The sequence below is a fragment of the Macaca thibetana genome, chromosome 13, assembly GCF_024542745.1.
Source record: "Macaca thibetana thibetana isolate TM-01 chromosome 13, ASM2454274v1, whole genome shotgun sequence".
NCBI classification, from domain to species: domain Eukaryota; kingdom Metazoa; phylum Chordata; class Mammalia; order Primates; family Cercopithecidae; genus Macaca; species Macaca thibetana.
The window spans coordinates 63,419,285-63,440,157 of NC_065590.1; the positions used below are offsets into that span (position 1 = coordinate 63,419,285).

At 40.3% G+C, this 20,873-nt stretch overlaps 1 protein-coding gene and 1 pseudogene across 25 annotated transcripts in view; one reads left to right on the plus strand and one right to left on the minus strand.

The window, feature by feature from the left end:
- Window positions 1-20,873, minus strand: part of PLEKHH2 (pleckstrin homology, MyTH4 and FERM domain containing H2) — a 124,820-nt gene that overhangs the window by 44,209 nt on the left and 59,738 nt on the right. For all 24 annotated transcript variants that reach the window (XR_007718940.1, XR_007718939.1, XR_007718937.1 and 21 more), the window contains 8 exons: window positions 20,227-20,302; window positions 17,886-17,980; window positions 16,759-16,903; window positions 13,866-14,002; window positions 13,662-13,772; window positions 13,417-13,503; window positions 11,632-11,790; window positions 3,040-3,120 (listed from right to left, as the gene is read on the minus strand). Coding sequence is in view for 7 of the 24 variants with exons in the window: in XM_050755198.1 (XP_050611155.1) it covers window positions 3,040-3,120; window positions 11,632-11,790; window positions 13,417-13,503; window positions 13,662-13,772; window positions 13,866-14,002; window positions 16,759-16,903; window positions 17,886-17,980; window positions 20,227-20,302 (891 nt within the window). In the remaining 17 variants the exon portion in view is untranslated. The remainder of the gene's footprint in view (window positions 1-3,039; window positions 3,121-11,631; window positions 11,791-13,416; window positions 13,504-13,661; window positions 13,773-13,865; window positions 14,003-16,758; window positions 16,904-17,885; window positions 17,981-20,226; window positions 20,303-20,873) is intronic.
- On the plus strand, window positions 387-1,274 carry LOC126934364 (40S ribosomal protein S2-like; annotated as a pseudogene). Its single transcript, XR_007718946.1, has one exon. The product of XR_007718946.1 is annotated as a 40S ribosomal protein S2-like (transcript).

Below are 20,873 nucleotides of genomic sequence, written 5' to 3' on the forward strand. Positions count from 1 at the left end.
CCAGTCTCAAACTCCTGGGCTCAAAGAATCCTCCTGCCTCAGTCTCCCAAAGTGCTGGGATCACAAGCGTGAGCCACCACACAAGCATAACATATCTTTTTAAAAATGATGCCTAGAGGCAATTTGATCATCCACAGTGTAACAAAAGTAGTGGCAACAACCAAAGAGCCCAAGAGTAATATGAAAGAACCATATACATATTAGAGATTTAACTTTTGAGGAAAAAGCAAGGTGCTACTTCTATACAGTAGTTCAGATGATTCAGCTGTACTAAAATTGTTATAGGAGGCAGAAAGAAATTATTTAGATAGACAGTTAGGGTAAAGTGAGTCCCCAGCAGAAAACTTTCCTTTTAAAAAAAGCAGCTCAGCTTCTCCGAGAAAACACCAAATGGTGGATGACGCCGGTGCAGCAGGGGGGCCTGGAGGCCCTGGTGGCCCTGGGATGGGGAACCGCGGTGGCTTCCGCGGAGGTTTCGGCAGTGGCATCCGGGGCCGCGAGAGGCCACGGAGACAAGGCTGAGGATAAGGAGTGGATGCCCGTCACCAAGCTGGGCTGCTTGGTCAAGGACATGAAGATCAAGCCCCTGGAGGAGATCTACCTCTTCTCCCTGCCCATTAAGGAATCTGAGATCATTGATTTTTTCTTGGGGGCCTCTCTCAAAGACGAGGTTTTGAAGATTATGCCGGTGCAGAAGCAGACCCGTGCTGGCCAGCGCACCAGGTTCAAGGCGTTCGTTGCTATCGGGGACTATAATGGCCATGTCCGCCTGGGTGTTAAGTGCTCCAAGGAGGTGGCCACTGCCATTTGTGGGGCCATCATCCTGGTCAAACTCTCCATTGTCCCTGAGCGCAGAGGCTACTGGGGGAACAAGATTGGCAAGCCCCACACCGTCCCTTGCAAGGTGACAGACCGCTGTGGCTCTGTGCTGGTGCACCTCATCCCTGCACCCAGGGGCACTGGCATCGTCTCAGCACCTATGCCCAAGAAGCTGCTCATGATGGCTGGTGTCGATGACTGCTACACCTCAGCCCGGGGCTGCACTGCCAACCTGGGCAACTTCGCCAAGGCCACCTTCAATGCCATCTCTAAGACCTACAGCTACCTGACCCCTGACCTCTGGAAGGAGACTGTGTTTACCAAGTCTCCCTATCAGGAATTCACTGACCACCTTGTCAAGACACGCACCAGAGTCTCCGTGCAGCGGACCCAGGCTCCAGCTGTGGCTACAACATAGGGTTTTTATACAAGAAAAATAAAGTGAATTAAGCCTGGAAAAAAAAAAAAAAAAAAGCAGCTCAAAGATAGCTCCTTTTCTAACCTCATGCAGTTCAAGGAAATCACTTCTCTTCTCACAACAAGCAGCCTGAAAGAGCAGACAGTAAAACACGGATAAGACAGCTTTGGCACAGGAGTGGGGAAGGTCTCCTGGGTAATTACCAAACTTCACACTTGTACAATGGGCCCCAATAAAACAGTGGGCCTTAATAAGCACATTCTTTTCCCTTTGGGCACACTAAGATAGGGAAGCTAAAAGCAGACTTGGGGGTGGGGGGTGCCTACAGCTGCAAGAAGATGGGAACAAACACAGAAACTCTCCCTCCCAGATAACCAGGACGAAGAAACACAGACTAAGAGTCGGCCTATGTGGTCAGGGAATGAGACACAGCTGATAAAACAAAAAACAAAAAACAAAAAACAAAAAAAAAACTGCTCTGTACAGATAGCACACCTGGTCCCAACTAAACCATCAGGAGGATAAGATATCCCCTCCTTACGAGCCCCCTCCTCACTAGCCCATTTATGAAAACCTTGATATTTTTACTACAACTTGGCAACCCACTCGGGACCCTTCTCTGTGATGGAGAGCTGTTTTTTCCTTTTGCACTGTCTACTAAACTCCTGCCCTAAACTCTGTCTGTGTGTGTCCACAACCTAGATCTCCTTGGCCATGAGAACAAGAACTTTGGTATTCTCCACCTTCCAGGCTCAAGTGATCCTCCAACCTTGGCCTCCCTAGTAGTTGGGACTACAGGCACGCACTACCACACTCAGCTAATTTTTAAATTTTTTGTAGAGACAGGGTCCTGCTATGTTGTCCAGGCTGGTCTCAAACTCCTGGGCTCAAACAATCCTCCCACCTCTTGGCCTCCCAAAGTGCTGGGATTATAGGCATGAGCCATCGTGCCTGGCCTCAGCATTGTTTTTAATGGTTGTCTGTGTTAATCTCCACCCCATTAGCAATATTGAGTATAACGGCATGTATTTTAAATATAGCTGGTCAGACCTGAGAGTGTAGTCTGCTAAATGGGAGGGAGAAATACTAACTGTCCCACGTGGTCACTAGACCAAGAAGTTTAGTCTCATTAACACAGTAACAGTCACAGGCTGCTCTTCAGAGGAGCGGACATCATTGTATCATATAAGTACTCATGGCCCATGTTGGTTCAACTTTTATAGTTTCAGTTACCCGAAGGTGACACAGAATACCCGCAGCGATGACTGGCCATGTATTTTACCTTTGGGTAGATACCCCGTCTTTTTACTCTGAAATTAAAAATAATTCAGATTCTTTTGTGGAGGGTATTAAACATGAATAAACAGAATATAAACAGGCAGATGGATGGGTAGATAAGTGGTATTCGGGAATTTGAGGGCCTGGCACAGAACTAGATTCTTTTTCCTTTTTAGGTTTTCTTTCCTAACTTGCTGCTTCCTTCTGTCAACCTTATCTGGTCTGTAAGAACCTGGGAAAATATAAGAAACTGATGTTTGTGGGGAGGGAGTAGAAGAAGACTTTTCTAGGTCTTAGAAGATGCATTAATTAAAAGTTGCTAAGGCTTGTAATTAAGAATCAAGACCCTTGTAGGTGTACGTGATAGATCTTTGTATAATTATATAAATTTGTGAAATTATACCAAATTTCAACCTCATAAAGATTCTGAAGTTTTACAAAGTAAGAGAAGAGTGAAAAGGAAAAGTTTAAGCCCTAACAAACAAAAAGTTATTTCAATTGGCATATTAAAAATACATACATACCTTATCTTCTTGACTCCGAAAATAATACAATGTCTTTCCTATTAGTGTACACCAGACTCTCTTGGAATATCCATGTTTTACCTGAAATCATATTTCAATGAATTACAAATGTAGCCCAGAACTCTGACACCTTAAAGTATAGCTTATATACTCTATTCGAGTTTATATAGGTATTCAGTTTGCCCAGATATAAGTGATATTCCAAATAGATGGTCCAATGCTGTTTAAGATTTACCTGTTACACACTGAGCACACATGGACATAAATATGGAAACAACAGACACTGTGGACTACCAGGGTAGAGGGAACCGGGGTGGCCGGGTTAAAAAACTACCTATCAGGTACCATGCTCACTAGCTGGGTGATGGGATCTGTACTCCAAACCTCAGCATCATGCAATATTCACATGTAACAGACCTGCACATGTACCCCTATATCTAAAATAAAAGTTGTAAAAAAAAAAAAAAAGGATTTACCTGTTAACAGTAGTAGAATGGCAAGTTTTGCTTTAGTGCTCACCATTCAACATATAATGAATGTTTACTGTGCATCAAATACTATGCCTAGGACTGAGGTTTCACAGATGGATAAAGAACGGAGTGGAGGGGTGGATTGTGATTATGTAATGGGGTACAATGTATGTTATTACGAGTGATGGGTATCCTAAAAGCTCTGACAGAATCACTATGCAATCAATGCATGTAACAGAATAGAACTTGTACCCCATAAATGCATTAACATAAAGAAGAGAAAGTGCAATTTCACCAGTAAGTATATTTCACAGCTTCCATATTTCACAGATTTCCAATAGTCCTGTGGCTCTCTAGATTAACACTCTAACGTTAGAAGTGAGAAGATGAAGGCTGGGCACGGTGGTTCATGCCTGTAAGCTCAGGACTTTGGGGGGCCGAGGCAGGTGGATCACCTGAGGTCAGGAGTTCAAGACCAGCCTGACCAATATGGTGAAACCCCATCTCTACTAAAAATACAAAAATTAACCAGGCATGGTAGTGGACATCTGTAGTCCCAGCTACTCGGGAGGCTGAAACAGGAGAATTGCTTGAACCCGGGAGGCGGAGGTTGCAGTGAGCCGAGATCACACCACTGCACTCCAGCCTGGGCTACAGAGCAGACTCCGTCTCAAAAATAAAATAAAATAAAATAAAAATAAAAAAGAACTGAGAAGATGAAAACCTAAAGAATTCTAGTAATTTCCCAAATGTAAAACAGTCATTCATTCAAAAACATTTGATGCCTTCTTAGAAGTAATCATATAAAGTAATAAAATAATGTTAAAAGCTATTGCTGTAAATTGAGTACCTCCTATATATCAGGTAGTAAGCTAAGTGACTGGGACAGAATTTGAATCTAGCTCTTGACTTTGAATAGTCAGTAAGTGATATAGGTCCTGGAGAAACAGATTTGAACAAGATACAGTCTCCTTTCTCAGGAAGCTCACAGCCTTGTGAGGAAGACAGACAATTAGCAGTATGCTAAATATTTTCATCAAGAGTGCAAAGAGGCTCACAACTGGGCTATGGTGAGAGCCAAATACGAAAACATAAATAAAGGATAGCAGTGGTTACTCAATGAATGCTTCTGTCCTCACTATGAATAAGAAGGAAAACACGTTTTCTTTTAAACTCATAAACCCAGTCAGCCTTTGGGCTTTTCAAACGGTTTAAGCAAACGAGTAACTCCACCACCTAACGGTTTGATGGATTTAGAATACTGTTTGAGACAAAACAAAAAATGTTTCATTTGAGACATGTTTCAATTTAATTAAATTTAGAAACATATTTACAGACAAATATCCTGGAAGCTTTAAATAGCGTTGTGTGGGGTGTTTTTTTCTTTTCTTCTTTAAACAATCTCCAGAAAGAAGTCTCATAAAAACTGAAGTATAATGCATCTGGCTATAGACAGTGTGCTTCTGAAATGATTTGTCTTTAAAAGAGAACAATGTATGCCTTTGAAGAATGGCAAATTAATGAAGACCTTTGCCAATTCACTGTAAAAGCTGTGTTTTAACAATCTATCTTTATACATAAATCTTGCATTAGGATTTTTTTTTTTTTTTTTTTTGATACGGAGTCTCGCTCTGTCACCCAGGCTGGAGTGCAGTGGCGCAATCTCGGCTCACTGCAACCTCCACCTCCCGGGTTCAAGCTATTTTCCTGCTTCAGCCTCCCGAGTAGCTGGGACTACAGGCATTTGCTACCATGGCCAGCTAATTTTTGCATTTTTAGTAGAGATGGGGTTTCACCATGTTGGCCAGGGTGGTCTCAATCTCTTGACCTCGTGATCTGCCCGCCTCGGCCTCCCGAAGTGCTGGGATTATGGGTGTGAGCCACCGCACCCAGCCTAGAATTTCTTAAAACCCTGACTTACTCTTTAAAAAATTAGAAAACAAATTATACTAGAAGAATCCTCATGAAAATTTAAAGGCAACCTCAAATCTCAAAGTGAACTAATTAAAAGAGTAATTTTTTTTTACCATGCCTCCATAACAAAGGTAGTTCCTATTGGTTTTGTTTGAAATTTTGAAGACAAACAGTACATCATATCCTAATGAGCCCTTCCCACAGCACAAACCATAAGCCCCTACGGTATTCTCTCCTTCCCCATAAGCCCATCCCTGTAGTGCTCTCCACCACAAATCCTGCCACCAGCCTTGCTGACTTCACTATCAAGGTGAAACTCTCAGATGATAATAGCTAGCATTTTTTGTGTGTGTGTTTATGATATGCCAGGCACTGTTCTAACACAATTTATATATTTAAATAACTCATTTAATCCTCCCAGTACCTTGTGAGGTTGGCTCTATTATTACCCCCATTTTACAGGTGAGGATGCTAAGGCACAGAGCCTGTAAGTAACTTCTTCAAGGTCACACAGGTGGTAAGTGGCAGAGCCAGGACTTGTGCCCAGGCAGTCTGGCTCCCACCCTGGCCCTTGCCTCTTGCCACACTGTCTCCACATCCTTGCGCTCTTCACTTCTAATAACCTTTGCTGTCCTTCCACTTTTGCCACCCATCCCCTCAGCCATACCCTAATCCTTTTTTCTTCACTGGGATTTACAGACAAAAATCCCACTTCTGCAATTGACTTTCTGCTCTCTGATCACAACTTCCTCTCAGTTCCTCCTGCTTCCCTCCCCCTCTCACTTACCGCACTCCTATTCTTGGGTTTTTTTGTTTGTTTGTTTGAGATGGAGTCTCACCATGTTGCCCAGTCTGAAGCACAGTGGCACAATCTTGGCTCACTGCAACCTCCATCTCCCGGGTTCCAGTGATTCTCCTGTCTCAGCCTCCTGAGTAGCTGGGATTACAGGCATGTGCTGCCATGCCTGGCTAATTTTTGTATTTTTAGTGAAGACAGGGTTTCACCATGTTGGCCAGGCTGGTCTCAAACTTCTGACCTCAGGTGATCCTCCCACCTTGGCCTCCCAAAGTGCTGGGATTACAGCCACCATGCTTGGCCCAAGCTCTTATTCTTTGACCTCACTCATAATTTTAAGCCCCTTGATCCTTCCATTTTATTCTAGCTTATCAGTCCCCTCCTGGCCCCATGTCCTTCTCTGCCAACCTGGGTTTCCATGTTTGATCATGAAACAACTCTTGCTCCAGGGCCTGTGATTATGCTGTATTCCTATGCTTCTAACAAATCCACTCAACAAAATTCCATCTCCATTTGCTTTGAAATAATCTAGTGAAGAATGTAACAAGACACAGATGGTTACAGGGGGTTATAGGAAATAATATTAGCCATAATTAATAACTGTTGAAACTAGATGATGAATATATGAGGGCTCATTATATTATTCCCTCTATTTTCACATATGTTGGCAATGCCCATAATAAAACATTAATTTCAAATATCATCTTGATAGATAGGTGGTAAAGCAAGTAAAATGTTGATTACAGAAACAAGGTGATGGGAATATGGGTGCTCACTGTAAAATTATTCTGTTTTTTTGCATATTTGAAAATTTATATAATAAAATGTTAGAAAAAAACCACTATCCTCACTTGACTGCAATGTAAATTCTCTGCTCCTTTTCCTGGGCATCTGAAGATGTTAGAGAAAAATAATCAATATAAACTCAAATCAGGAAGTCTGGTGGGCCTTCAATAATACTTATCAAGCCTTCTATTTATCCTTGGGTACATCCTACTTTCCTGAATGATTATTCTCCATCCTTTTCCCCACTCTTAGTAAATAACATTGTCTTACGGGATAATGTTCATCAAGAAAACCGAGGATATTAGACATGATATCACTCAATGTCCCACAAACTTAAGATACTTGTCTACACCCTTCCTCACCTATCCTCCAGTTTCAGTCCTTCCAGTATGCCTTCCCACCACGTCCAGCCACCCACTTCTTCTGGACTTTGTCTTTAATCTCCCTCCTCTCCTCTTCCAGATGCCTGCCCCTTAGTTTGTTAACCCAAGGCACATCTTTCCCACCCTAAAAAATGCCTCTCCTGACTCCAGGTTCCCTCCAGCTTGATTCTAACGCACTGAAAGGTATAGATAGACCTTGAAACTTAAATACTTCACTTACTAATCTCCCATTTACCCTTCAACCCACTGAAGGCAATGTACCTTCTTCTCTGAGCACATGTGACACTAGATCAGTCACAGCATTACTCTCAGATCTCTGCACACATCTCCTTACTGTGCCCTGAAATTTACAAGTGTTCCCCTGCTCTCCCCTGCCCTACATAATTTCCCATAATTGCCACATGTATGCTGATGATTCCTCTAACCCCGCTCTCCAATCCAGCCCTCCAGCACTCTCCTCTGATGTAGACTGGTGGTCTGCTGCCTGCTGGGTTTCTTAAATCTTTTTTTTTTTTTTTTTTTTTTTTTTTGAGACGGAGTCTCGCTCTGTCGCCCAGGCTGGAGTGCAGTGGCCGGATCTCAGCTCACTGCAAGCTCTGCCTCCCGGGTTCCCGCCATTCTCCTGCCTCAGCCTCCCGAGTAGCTGGGACCACAGGCGCCCGCCACCTCGCCCGGCTAGTTTTTTGTATTTTTTAGTAGAGACGGGGTTTCACCGTGTTAGCCAGGATGGTCTCGATCTCCTGACCTCGTGATCCGCCCGCCTCGGCCTCCCAAAGTGCTGGGATTACAGGCCTGAGCCACCGCGCCTGGCCGGGGTTTCTTAACTAAGACGTCCTACCAGCTCCTGATGTCTTCCAAAATAACCTTCTAATCTTCCTAAAACTGCTCCTCTTTCCTGAGCTCTCTCTTACCGGCTATCATCTTTCTACCGGGCATCTTTATCTCTTCTACTTCCTAACCCCAAATTCAATCAAACTAAAGATTTTACTTCTTACCATTATTTAAATTCATCTTCTCCTCTCTTTTCCTGTAACCCCTTCAGAGTTTCATCCTCTTCATGGGAACCACTCCCTTAACTGTTCTTAGAACCTCCACCTTGCCTCCCACTAATTCATCTTCCTTTTAGCAGAGTAATCTGTTAGCAACAGGAATATGCCCATGCTCCTGTTACAAACCCTGAAGGGTTTCAAATATCCTTCAGGATAAAGAACAAAGTCCTTAAAAAGACAAAAATAGCTCTCCACTCCTCTCCATAGGCCCCTCTAGCTTTTTCTCCGAAGGATTTGTTCTTAGTGCAGCTGGCACTGCTTAGAGATTTCTCTTCTCTTCTCTTCTCTTTCTTTTTGACTGACTTTCATTTGTCACCCAGGCTGGAGTGCAATACTGCAATCACAGCTCATTTCAACCTCCATCTCCCAGGTTCAGGCAATTCTCCTGCCTCAGCCTCCCAAGTAGCTGGGATTACAGGTGCCCACCACCACGCCTGGTTAATTTTTGTATTTTTAGTACAGACGGTTTTTCACCACGTTGGTCAGGCTGGTCTCCAACTTCTGACCTCAGGTGATCTGCCTGCCTCGGCCTCCCAAAGTGCTGGGATTAGAGGTGTGAGCCACTGCTTCGAGACTCTAAGCCTTCATTCATGCTGTCTCCTAGCCTGGAGTACCACCCCTCCGCCCATTCCCATTTGGTATAACTAACTCTCCTACTCCTCCTTGAAGTCTCAGCACTGGTAAATTTCCTCTCAGAAGTCATTCCTGACACATCTCAATAATTGTACTTTACATATATCATTATAAATAAGCTTTTGTCTCCCTCTTTCTCAACAGATTATGAGGCTCTCTGAGGAATGGGACAATGGCCTATTCATCGTAGTATCTTTCAGCACATTGTGCTCCATGTGGTAACTGCATAATAAATTTTCGCTTTTTAAAGAACCGAATTTTTATATAGAAAATGTTCTTCCTAAGCATTAAAATGAAAATTGTAAGAGTGAATGTCTAGAATCAAATTAGTCAAGTTCTTAGCATCTACCTATATTATTCTGTACTCACTAATAACAATGTGACAACCTGAGAAAACTTCCTCCCCTCCAAGGTACTCAAATGCAATTCGATAGTATCTCATATTGCAGCCTGAACGTGAGCTCAGAACAAGTCACTTAGAATAACTGAGGGAAGCTGTTGTTTTATAAGGTTCTGAGGGTGAAAACATGGGGGTGGACAAGCACAAATGGCAGGAAGGAAAGTTAATAAGCATCCTGGCTATAAACCCTAATGATTTAGTCATCTGAGAATCCCATTGACTCATGCTCATTTAAAATGCAATTGTGAAATGGGAAGTGGAGAATCACAGAAACATTACAGGAGCAGAAACTGACATGCCATGCTGATAAAGTAAAAACAAGCAAGCAAACAAAAACCTAATTGTGGGGGAAGTAATAAACCCTTAGCCATGGGATCATCTTAAATTCTCAGGGTTTGATATACATATGTGGTCCTCGAAACAAGAGCATAGCTCATTATTATGAATTACAGTAAGAATGTGATTAAAAGTAGCAGTGTGTTCACTGGAAACGTATTGTGCAAATATTTTGTTCCTAACCCATCAGTAACTAAGAAAACATTGTCACAGTTGTATCTTAGAAAAAACATAGTACATAGTATATCTCTTTGTTTAATGCAATGGTGAATTATTTTTTACCTTTGGTATAGTTGTCAGTCTTTTTAAATATTATGGAATAGCTCCCACCTACATTCCCACATTATTAATAAATATAAACTACACAGTAGCATTGTTCCTTTCCATCTAATTTTCCACCTCTTACATGAGGAGTGATTATGTGTGTATAAATATTTTATTGTATTTTTAAAAAGTGACCAATAGGACTTTTTAAAACTTAAAAATAATATTAAGTATAAGTCAATACTTATTGTAAAAAAAAAAAAAAACAGAATTAAGCAAAAATAAAATAAAATTACAGAGATAACCAATATACCTTGGTATATTTCCCATTCAGACATTTTTCTATAAATACTTACAACAAATAAGGGATAATAATGTAACACTGCACTCTACTTATTACCTAACAATACATCATATTTCTATAGCATTAGATATTCTTTTACAACATTTAAAAGGCTGCATAGTAAAGCATTATATGGTTGTACAAACATTTTTTTTAAGCTATACCTTACCCTATGTCTAAGTTGGTCCCAATTTTTGTTTATTATGAATCATGCTGTGCAAGGAATCTTTCTGGGGTAATGGTCATGTTCTGCATCTTAATAGAGTCAACAGTAAATAGCTTTCAAAACTCATCAAACTCTACACTTAAGATCTGTGCATTTCAGATATATTAATCATACCTCGTTTTTTAAAATAGGAAAAGAAACATGCTGCGAGGAACATCTCATAATTAAATCTTTCGCAAATTAAGACCATTTCCTAAGGATAAATTTTTAAAACGGAGATTGCTGGATCAAAGGAGATATATATGAATGTGTGTGTGTGTGTGTGTGTGTGTGTGTGTGTTTAAAATATTTGATATTGATTTGTTCACTCAAAATTATTGGCTAAGTTAACACTTCAGCCAACATACTGCCAAACTGCCTTGTAGAGTAATACTCTCACTAGCAGATTTATTTTCTACTGCCTCTATAATTGCAGAAACTAGCAGATTTCTTAATCTGTCAATACTAGATTTCAAAATTTGTAAAAATGTCTTACTTTTCACCAGATTTTAAAAAGTGACACCTATTATTTCAATCTGTGCTTTTAAAAAAATTCTGAGTGACAGTAAAATGTTTTTCCATATGCTTATTGATCATTTGTATTCCTTCCAATCTCGATGATCTCTCCTTCTTTCCCATTGAGTCCTTTGTTCCTTTTCCCCCAACTGGTATTCATTGTTTGCTTACCGGTTAGAAAAAAGTGTTAAATATTAATGATATTAACCAGTTTTCACATGTTTCAAATACCTCCTCAAAGTTTTTCAATCCTTCTTTTAAAAATTCTGCTCATAGAATTTTTAATAGAGCCTTTACATTTTTACATATTATAGTCAAATTTGTCTTCTTTTCATCTTTATAGCTTTTGCCTTGGGCATCATACTTAAAAACACCCTTTCCTATCCCCAGGATCATATAAATATTCAATATATATATGCTCTGACATCCCATTTTCAGTGATCATGGGCTCATGCCCATAGTTGCCCGGGACATTGCTATACACAGGAGGTTCCTACCTTAGTGAGCAATCCCTTCACGGTGGGTTTGCCCTCAGGCTGCAGGGAAAGTGGGTTGGCAGCTTGTACTCGAAGGACATTCTGTAACACTTTAATCCACTCTTCCAATATATTGGGAGAATCTGCAGTCAGATAGTATGTGTGTTTTTCAGTGGTCAACTAGAATGCAACGAGAAAGGTATAGGAAAGAAAATTGTGAAGATTTAGGATTGTTAGCATTTCCTTGTTCATTATTCGAACGTCATCACTTAACATGGAAGCAAACATGCTAAACCTCAAGTCCCAGGTTCTAAATAAATGACTCCATAGCATTTAGAACATTTTAACCACTTTGTGAGAATTACAGCAATTAAATTTTTGTGGAAATAATTTTGTTACTCCAGTTTACTTAATTTTGGGGTTATGATTTTATATCTTGTTTATTTGTCACATTTTCCCTTCCTCGCTTAAATGTGCTACAGGTTCCTACTTTTTTTTTTTTTTTTTTTTTTTTGAGACAGAGTCTCTCTCTGTCGCCCAGGCTAGAGTGCAGTGGCATAAGCTCGGCTCACTGCAAGCTCCGCCTCCCGGGTTCACACCATTCTCCTGCCTCAGTTTCCCAAGTAGCTGGGACTACAGGTGCCCGCCACCATACCCAGATAATTTTTTTGAATTTTTGGTAGAGACGGGGTTTCACCATGTTAGCTAGGATGGTCTCGAGCTCCTGACCTTGTGATCCACCCACCTCAGCCTCCTGAAGTGCTGAGATTACAGGTGTGAGCCACCATGCCCGGCCAGGTTCCTACTTATTGAAATGAGGAGCAGAATGATTAAAGACTATAATAAAATAACACATTTTTTAGCAACTAAACAAGAGCTTTCTTAATACAAATGAAGAAATCAACTATAAGTAAAATAAGATCTTGCATATAAGAAGAGAAATTCTTGGAACTAACATGTGATTAGATATTATGAACTCAGAATTTTCCAGTCTCAAATTAGCCACATTGCAAATTTTCCAAATATTTCAGAAGCTTACAAATGATTCCTAACTGCCATGACCAAAGCCAAATCTTTCCTTGATTCTCCTTTCTAAATTTTTGAGGGGTTTTCAGGTACAATTCATTGGAAACATTGATAATGTACCTTTCTGGCAAAGTTGTCTTCCACCCTCCAAACAAGCAATATAAGAAAATAATGGTTATTGAAGACATTTCAGAAATAAAGTGTCTGAATTTAAATTACACATACTAGAATATCTCAACAGCCTGTGTTTTAAATTTAACAGATTTCTGGCAAGACTGGCCTTACGTGTGAGTAAAATGGGCAGCAGCTACCCCTACAGTGTGACTTGCTTGGCAGTACAGTCCCTCTGCTCACCAATATATTTCCCACTTAGGTGTTATGGCATCTGAAGTTCATATAAGAACTATCATTTTCAGATTCTATATTAAAATACAAACATTCTTGAATTTCATAGTACATTATATAACTAACATCTTATTGAGAATTCATTTACCAGATAACCCTTCCTTAAAATAGCTTCACAGTTTGATAGCTGAAAATACCTAGGAGATTAAATATTAAGAAAGAAGAGTATAAAGGAAGAAAGGTAAAGTGTGGTGGGAGTCACCCAGTACAAACCTAACTTACATTATAGTTTTAACAAAAATCCTTGGAGTTTCACATACTTTCCAGGCATCAAAGTGAATAAAGAAACATTGAATTATCCAATCTCCTTTCCATTAGGTTGGATAATTGAGAATCGAGTTTGGCATGATACAAAAAAAAAAAAAAGTTAAGTACCTGAACTGTTTGTTTGTTATCTCCTCTTAAAATACTACAGGATGCACTAAGTTCAATATGGCCCTGGGGTTTTCTAATTACATCACTCTGTATGAAAGAGAAAAACAAATGGAAAGTGATTAACTTTAACAGTAAAAATAAGAAATGCTTTGTATCATTACTTGCATTATGGGAAGGAAATCAACCAGGCGTCTGATTTATAGTTTGAGGAATTACGTTCTAAACAGAAAACATTTTTCACTTACCGGAGATTTGTAGTAAAGTAATTCACCACCTTTAAGAACAAACCACCTCCGCTTCCAAGACTTGACTTTACCACTCATTTTTAATAAATAACCAGATTTTTCCAGTGGTTCCTAATTTTTAAAAGATAGAAAAAAGCATTTTCAGTTTCCTTTTGGAGGCTCAAACTGACTCATTACTTTTTAAAAATCATATTCAATATTTACATTTTTCCCATTATCACTGGAAGATGAGCAAGTTTTTGGGAGCTTCTGCTCTGGCTGTGAGTACTCCGTGTCTGTGGAGTAAGCATCAGGAGGAATAGCATAATCACTTTCAGAAGCCACAGAGGACAAAGACACACCTAAGAGAACAAAGAAAGAAATCAAGTCAGTATTTAATACTGGGGAGGGCCAAACACCGGCTCTGAGTGTTCCTACAGAATGCAATTATTCCTAAACCATAAGCCTCCCTAGACTAGATTTATTCTCATTCCCTTGGCCATAAATAACTTTTTTTTTTTCTTTTTTTGAGACAGAGTCTCACTCTATTGCCAGGCTGGAGTGCACTGGTGCAATCTCGGCTCACTGCAACCTCCGCCTCCTGGGTTCAAGTGGTTCTCCCGCCTCAGCCTCCCAAGTAGCTGGGGGTACAGGTGCGCGCCACCACACCCAGCCAATTTTTGTATTTTTAGTAGAGATGGGGTTTCACCATATTGGCCAGGATGGTCTTGATCTCTTGACCTCATGATTTGCCTGCCTTGGCCTCCCAACATGAATAACTTTTAAAGCAGAAAACAGAACTAAGGGGTAGGGACTGTCACATAAATCTCTAAGGAAGTGAAAGGAACAGGAATCATATTTTGGTATGATTACAATCACAGCTATTTTACATATATAAAATATATGCAAGAGTCTACTCATGTATCTTTTATTAAAAATTAAAAATATGTGTATTTATACATTGATATATAGGCAAACAAATGTTGAATCTTAATTTATCAAGATTTTCACAATCACATTTTAAATTTCTTAACTTCTGTAATCACTTTTAAAGTAACTTCACATTTAAAAAAAACACAATTCAGTAGTATTTTTTCATTCAAGTTTCATAAACTACTAAACAGTTTACAGATTTTTAAAATCTTTCATAAAAGAGAAGCAATAAGATTGAAAGATATAAACAATTTCTTTCACTTGCCAGCGGCTATAACATAAAATTCAATGGATCATTTATACAATAATTCATTTGCCTTTACAGAAAACGACTTGGGAGTTGCAAGCCACATTTCGTAGGTCACTACAATTGGACATTTAGAATATATTAAATAAAATCGAGGACTTAGGTAATTATTTATAAAAGTATCCAGCAATTTTTCAAAATATATATTAACATTTAAGGGGCATATTAGAACAATGTCACTCTTGTGACACTACTTTTTATTTGACTCAGACAAGTAACAGTTGCTCTATCTTTATTTTTCATAGAATAAACAAAAATTTAGACCTATAGGGACCTCACAGATTGTCATGGCTAATGCCCTAAGGAGACTAAAGCCCAGAGATTAAAGGATTTGTCCAAAGTCAAAGAGTTAGGCAGGGGCAATGTTGGAACACAAATCTCAGGCTCCCAGGACCAGGGCCAGTGTGCCAGGCACTGTCCTAGATGCTAGGGATAGAGCAAACAACAAAAATATTGGCTCTCATGGAACAGATTCTAGTGGAAGGAGACCACTGACAAACAGGCAGTAGGTGCTATGGAACAATAACAACAGCAGACTAAAGGGAATAAAAAGATCTGGCAACAGAAGAAAGACAAAGGGCTGCAATTTGAGTGATGTGGTCAGGGTGGACCTCACTGAGAAGGCAGCGTTTGCTGACGGAGGTGAGGGAGTCAGCCATACAGACATCTAGGGGAAGAACACCAGCTGGAGGAAACAGCAGTGCCAAGGTCCTGAAATGCAAGCATGCCTGTCATGTCCCAGAATAGCAAGAGGGCCAGTGAGGCTGGAGCTGAGTACACAGAAGAAAGGAGATGGGGTCAAGTACATGACCGAATCCTTATATCCATTGTGAGGAGCCACTGCAGTGTTTCCAGCAAAAGTGTGACATAACCTGATTCTGGCCATAGAGGGGCAAGTTGAGAGCAAGAAGACCAGTGGAAGCTCAAAATGTGAATCCTAGGAAGGCTGAGCAGCTCCAGTTGAAGTCGAGGGGACTGGAAGTACCCAGAGGTTCCACGGAACACAGTTTGAAAACCAACAGACACACCATGCTGCATTAAGGGCTTTTCATAAAATACAGATGTCATTTAGTGGAGGTAGATCTCTCTGTAACCGCTACCCACACACAGAATCCACTAAAAATCATAGACATATCCCAAGTAAAGCTTTGGTTGTTCTTCACTTTAACATCAGATTAATTGACAAATTTTAAGGTATATTTTCTGCCAGTTAGCAATGTAACAAATTTAGCTGAAATACGTCTATTTCACAAATTATCCAAAATGCCGAGAGAGGGCCGGGCGCGGTGGCTCAAGCCTGTAATCCCAGCACTTTGGGAGGCCGAGACGGGTGGATCACGAGGTCAGGAGATCGAGACTATCCTGGCTAACACGGTGAAACCCCGTCTCTACTAAAAAATACAAAAAACTAGCCAGGCGAGGTGGCGGGCACCTGTAGTCCCAGCTACTCGGGAGGCTGAGGCAGGAGAATGGCATGAACCCGGGAGGCGGAGCTTGCAGTGAGCTGAGATCCGGCCACTGCACTCCAGCCTGGACGACAGAGCGAGACTCCGTCTCAAAAAAAAAAAAAAAAAAAAAATGCCAAGAGAGAAACCTCATTTTGGCCAATTACCTCACTTTATTCCAACAATAAAGTGATCTCCCTCTCACAGACAATAAAAGGCTAAAAAAAAAAAAGACTATATAATTTATTTGAAATCACAGAGAATTAAGAAGAGAATTAGGACTGTAAACATATCAGTCATAGGCTAAAGTTCTTTTCACTAGGGTCTGAAGCAAGTTCTTTAATTTAAAAAATATCCTGTTATGGAGATAAAATTCCCAATTAATATTCAGAACGATCTGGAGTTGCCTCATATGCCCGTGATTTTCCCTCACCTCGTTTCATGGCTCTGGGGCTGCCTGGCCCACTCCTACTGCGTGAGTCTGACTCTGACATCCGGGAGCTGGATCTGGAGCTGTCTTCTTCCTCTGACCCAGATGAGTCATCCAGGAAAGGGCTGCTACTTATTTGGGTCGCCTTCTAAAGAAAAGCGGAACAACCTCCCTGTATTCATCCCTAATGTTACCACTCATCCAAGAAAAGGCTGCTAGTTATTAGGGTCGCCTCCTAAAGAAAAGCGGAACAACCTCCCTGTATCAATCTCTAAGGTTATCACTCTTTTTAGATAACAGAAAGTTTTACAGGAAGAAGTCACAGGATATGATTTTTTTTTTTTTAGATGGAGTCTTGCTCTTGTTGCCCAGGCTGGAGCACAATGGCACGACCTTGGTTCACTGCAACCTCCGCCTCCCAGGTTCAAGCGATTCTCTTGCCTCAGCCTCCTGAGTAGCTGGGATTACAGGTGCCTGTCACGACGCCCGGCTAATTTTTATATTTTTAGTAGAGATGGGGTTTTGCCATGTTGGCCAGGCTGGTCTCGAACTCCTGACCTCGTGATGCGCCCGCCTCGGCTTCCCAAAGTGCTGGAATTACAGGTGTGAGCCACCGTGCCCGGCTAGCATATGATTTTTAAAAGGAATTCGGGAATGTATTTTGCTGTTATCAAACTCATGTTGTTAAACCCTGAATTCTAATTAGCAATTATAAAAGATTTCTGAAAATATAAGGTTGTCAATACCTGACAATCCTTCTTTTAATTAATACTTCAAGCAAGCAAGGGGTACCCTGGCATTGATACAAAGATCTGCCTAAATTAGGAGTTTTCATTTACATTATTAATAATATGTCTCCTTTAAACAATTCATGGCCATGGGAAGGTGGGGGAATCAATTACACGGGACACAGTAAAAATTGGCTCAGACCTCTAATATTCTGATAAGTGTCTTCTCCAGACTTTTCCATTGCTTCTTTTTTATGATATGTTAATGTGAACTTGTAAAACTCTCTATAAAGGGAGAGCCTGTGTAAAATGTTAAGAATGGAACCTGGAGCTTGAATTAACAATTTCCTTGATCCAGCATGAAGAGAAGCACATGTTTTAACAATAACAATAATCAGTTACCCCCTTCAAAGTTGTATACACTGGGGTGGTCATGTTCTTGTATATCAGAGATGTATAAAGCCCTGATGTGGTATAGGAAAGGGCTGCAACAGAATCTGAAACAGAAAAACAGGAAACAACATTTTAAAAAAATCTAATTAGCACATTGGTCTTTTTCTTATGAATACAAATTAGTATAATTTCCATTTAAAGAGAAATTGGATTAATACATGATTACTAACTGTATAGTCTACTTTATAGATAATGGCATTTACAGGTTTATTTATACACTTTTTTACATGGTTCATTATTTCCTCATGTGTGCTAGTTCCCCAACTAGACTGTAAGCTCTTTGAGAGCAAGAACCATAGCTTTTATTTCCTTGGAATCTCCATGTATGCTTTGCTCAGGCTGGGCAGAACTAAGTATTGGCAACTGCTTACCAACCAATTCAGTGAGCAGTACATAGGAAGATATTCTCTGACTATTCATAACCCTATTACCAGCATGGTATCAAAACCACTGTTCTGGTGCGGCATGGTGGCTCACACCTGTAATCCCAGGATTTTGGGAGGCCAAGGCGGTGGATCGCTTGAGCCCAGGAGTTTGAGGCCAACCTGGGCAACATGGCAAAACCCTGTTTCTACTAAAAATAAAAATTAGCCGAACATGGTGGCATACACCTGTAACTTCAGTTACTTGGGAGGCTGAGGCACAAGAATTGCTCAAACCCAGGAAGGGGAGGTTGCAGTGAGCCGAGATCATGCCACTGCACTCCAGCCTGGGCGACAGAGCGAGACTTGGTCTTGAACAAAAACAAAAACCAAAACCACTGTTCTTAAGCCTTTGTCAGGTAAATCTGATGCTGAAATATTGGAATATAATTTCCTAGCTGAGTGTAGTGGCTCACACCTGTAATCCTAGCACCATGAGAGGCTGAGGCAGGAGGATTGCTTAAGGCCAGGAGTTTGAGACCAGTCCGGGCAACACAGTGAGACCCCCATCTCCACAAAAAATCTTAAAAAGTATCAAGGCGTGGTGGCGTGCACCTGTCGTCCTAACTAACCAGGAGGCTGAGGCGGGAGGATCTCTTGAGCCCAGGAGTTCAAGGCTGTAGTGAGCTATGATCACACCACTCCACTCCCACCTGGGTGACAGAGTAAAACGCTGCCTCAAAAAAAAAAAAAAAACAATTTCCTGAATGGAAAGAACTGCAGATAGCTGAACAGGAACTGAATATCAATAGTTACCTCTAACATATGAATTAGTGGTGGAATAGGGAGGAGGTAGTAAAAATAACCACAGGGAAATTTCTTTTTATTCCAGACAGTTCTTGTTGATTGGTTTCATTTTTTATAATGAGCATGCATTGTTTCAATAAGAATTTTTTGGAAGAAATAAAGAAAGGGGAAATGTGTTTTAAATCCTGGCAAAAAAGGACATAGAAGGCTATATTTTTACCATTTTAAACAGCTGAAATGCCACAGTTTCTCTGATTTAGTCTCTCTCAGGTAAAAAAATACACATCAGAGTTGAGTGTATTTGAGTCCGTACACTAAGACGAATTTCAATTTTAAAAGACAAATCAGCAACCCTAGAAATCATTTTTTGAAAGTTTATACAACTCTTTACTCCAATGAATTTAGACATTTAGGAAGTTCTTAGCAAATGAAATAGCAATACAAATCACTTTTCTAAACTTTTCTTATTGTGAACATAAAATATACCATCTTAATCTTTTTTTTTTTTTTTTTTTTGAGACACAGTCTTGCTTTGTCGCCCAGGCTGGAGTGCAGTGGCACTATCTCTGCTCACTGCAAGCTCCACCTCCCGGGTTCACGCCATTCTCCTGCCTCAGTCTCCCGAGTAGCTGGGACTATAGGCGCCCGCCACCATGCCTGGCTAATTTTTTAGTATTTTTAGTAGAGATGGGGTTTCACTGTGTTAGCCAAGATGGTCTTGACCTCCTGATCTCATGATCTGCCTGCCTCAGCCTCCCAAAGTGCTGGGATTACAGGCATGAGCCACCATGCCTGGCCCATCTTAATCATTTTGAAGTGTACAGTTCAGTAATGTTAAGTGTATTCACACTGTTGTAAAACAGACCTATAGAACTTTTTCATTTTGCAAATCTGAAACACTATACCCAGTAAACAATAAATTCGCTTCTCCACGCACACCCTGCCCCTGGTAACCACCATTCTACTTTCTGTTTCTATGAATTTGACCCTTTAAATACCTCCTTTAGGTGGAATCATACAGTATTTCTCTTTTTGTGACTGTACCATGTATTTGTATTATACTATCCCTTAGCACAAAGTCCTCAAGGTTCATCCAGGTGGCAGCATGTGAAAGCACTTACTTTTATTAACATTCTCCATATTGAAGGCCTCAGACATTCGAATACCTGATTTGGCTACAGCATAAATTCTGCTTTCCTAGTGTAAAAGAGAGAGTTTGAACAGGGTATTTAAAGCCAAAAAAAAAATGATTATGTTCAATACACATGTTTTTCATTTGTTCTTCATTTAAGATTCACTAGAGTACAGCATTATTATAAAACCATCATCGGTGCCAACTAAAATATGCCATTGTGAATAGTACTGCAGAGATTTTTCTCCATCTGTTAATTATTCCATTATTTATCTTTTTCCCACATTTTTGTTTTATAAATTCTTTTGAAGATGTGAGAAAAAGTAAGAGAAAGCTTCTTCACAATCACTGACTACACATAAACACCACCTTTAATATCCTTAGCATTCTAGAATATGGTTGGCGGTGGGGAGAAAAACCATGAATGGCTCTAACATTAAGCTAGAAACCACTCCCAATAATTGATTACACATAAACACCACTTTTAATATTCTACTGTTCTGGAACATGGTTAAACAAAGAAAGGAAAAGCGTGAAGTCAGAAGTCATACACAGAGTAGCATTAAATGCTATCACCTTCCTATATCAATGTACATTTCACTCAAGTAGAAGCGATACCTAAAGTCAAACAAGAAA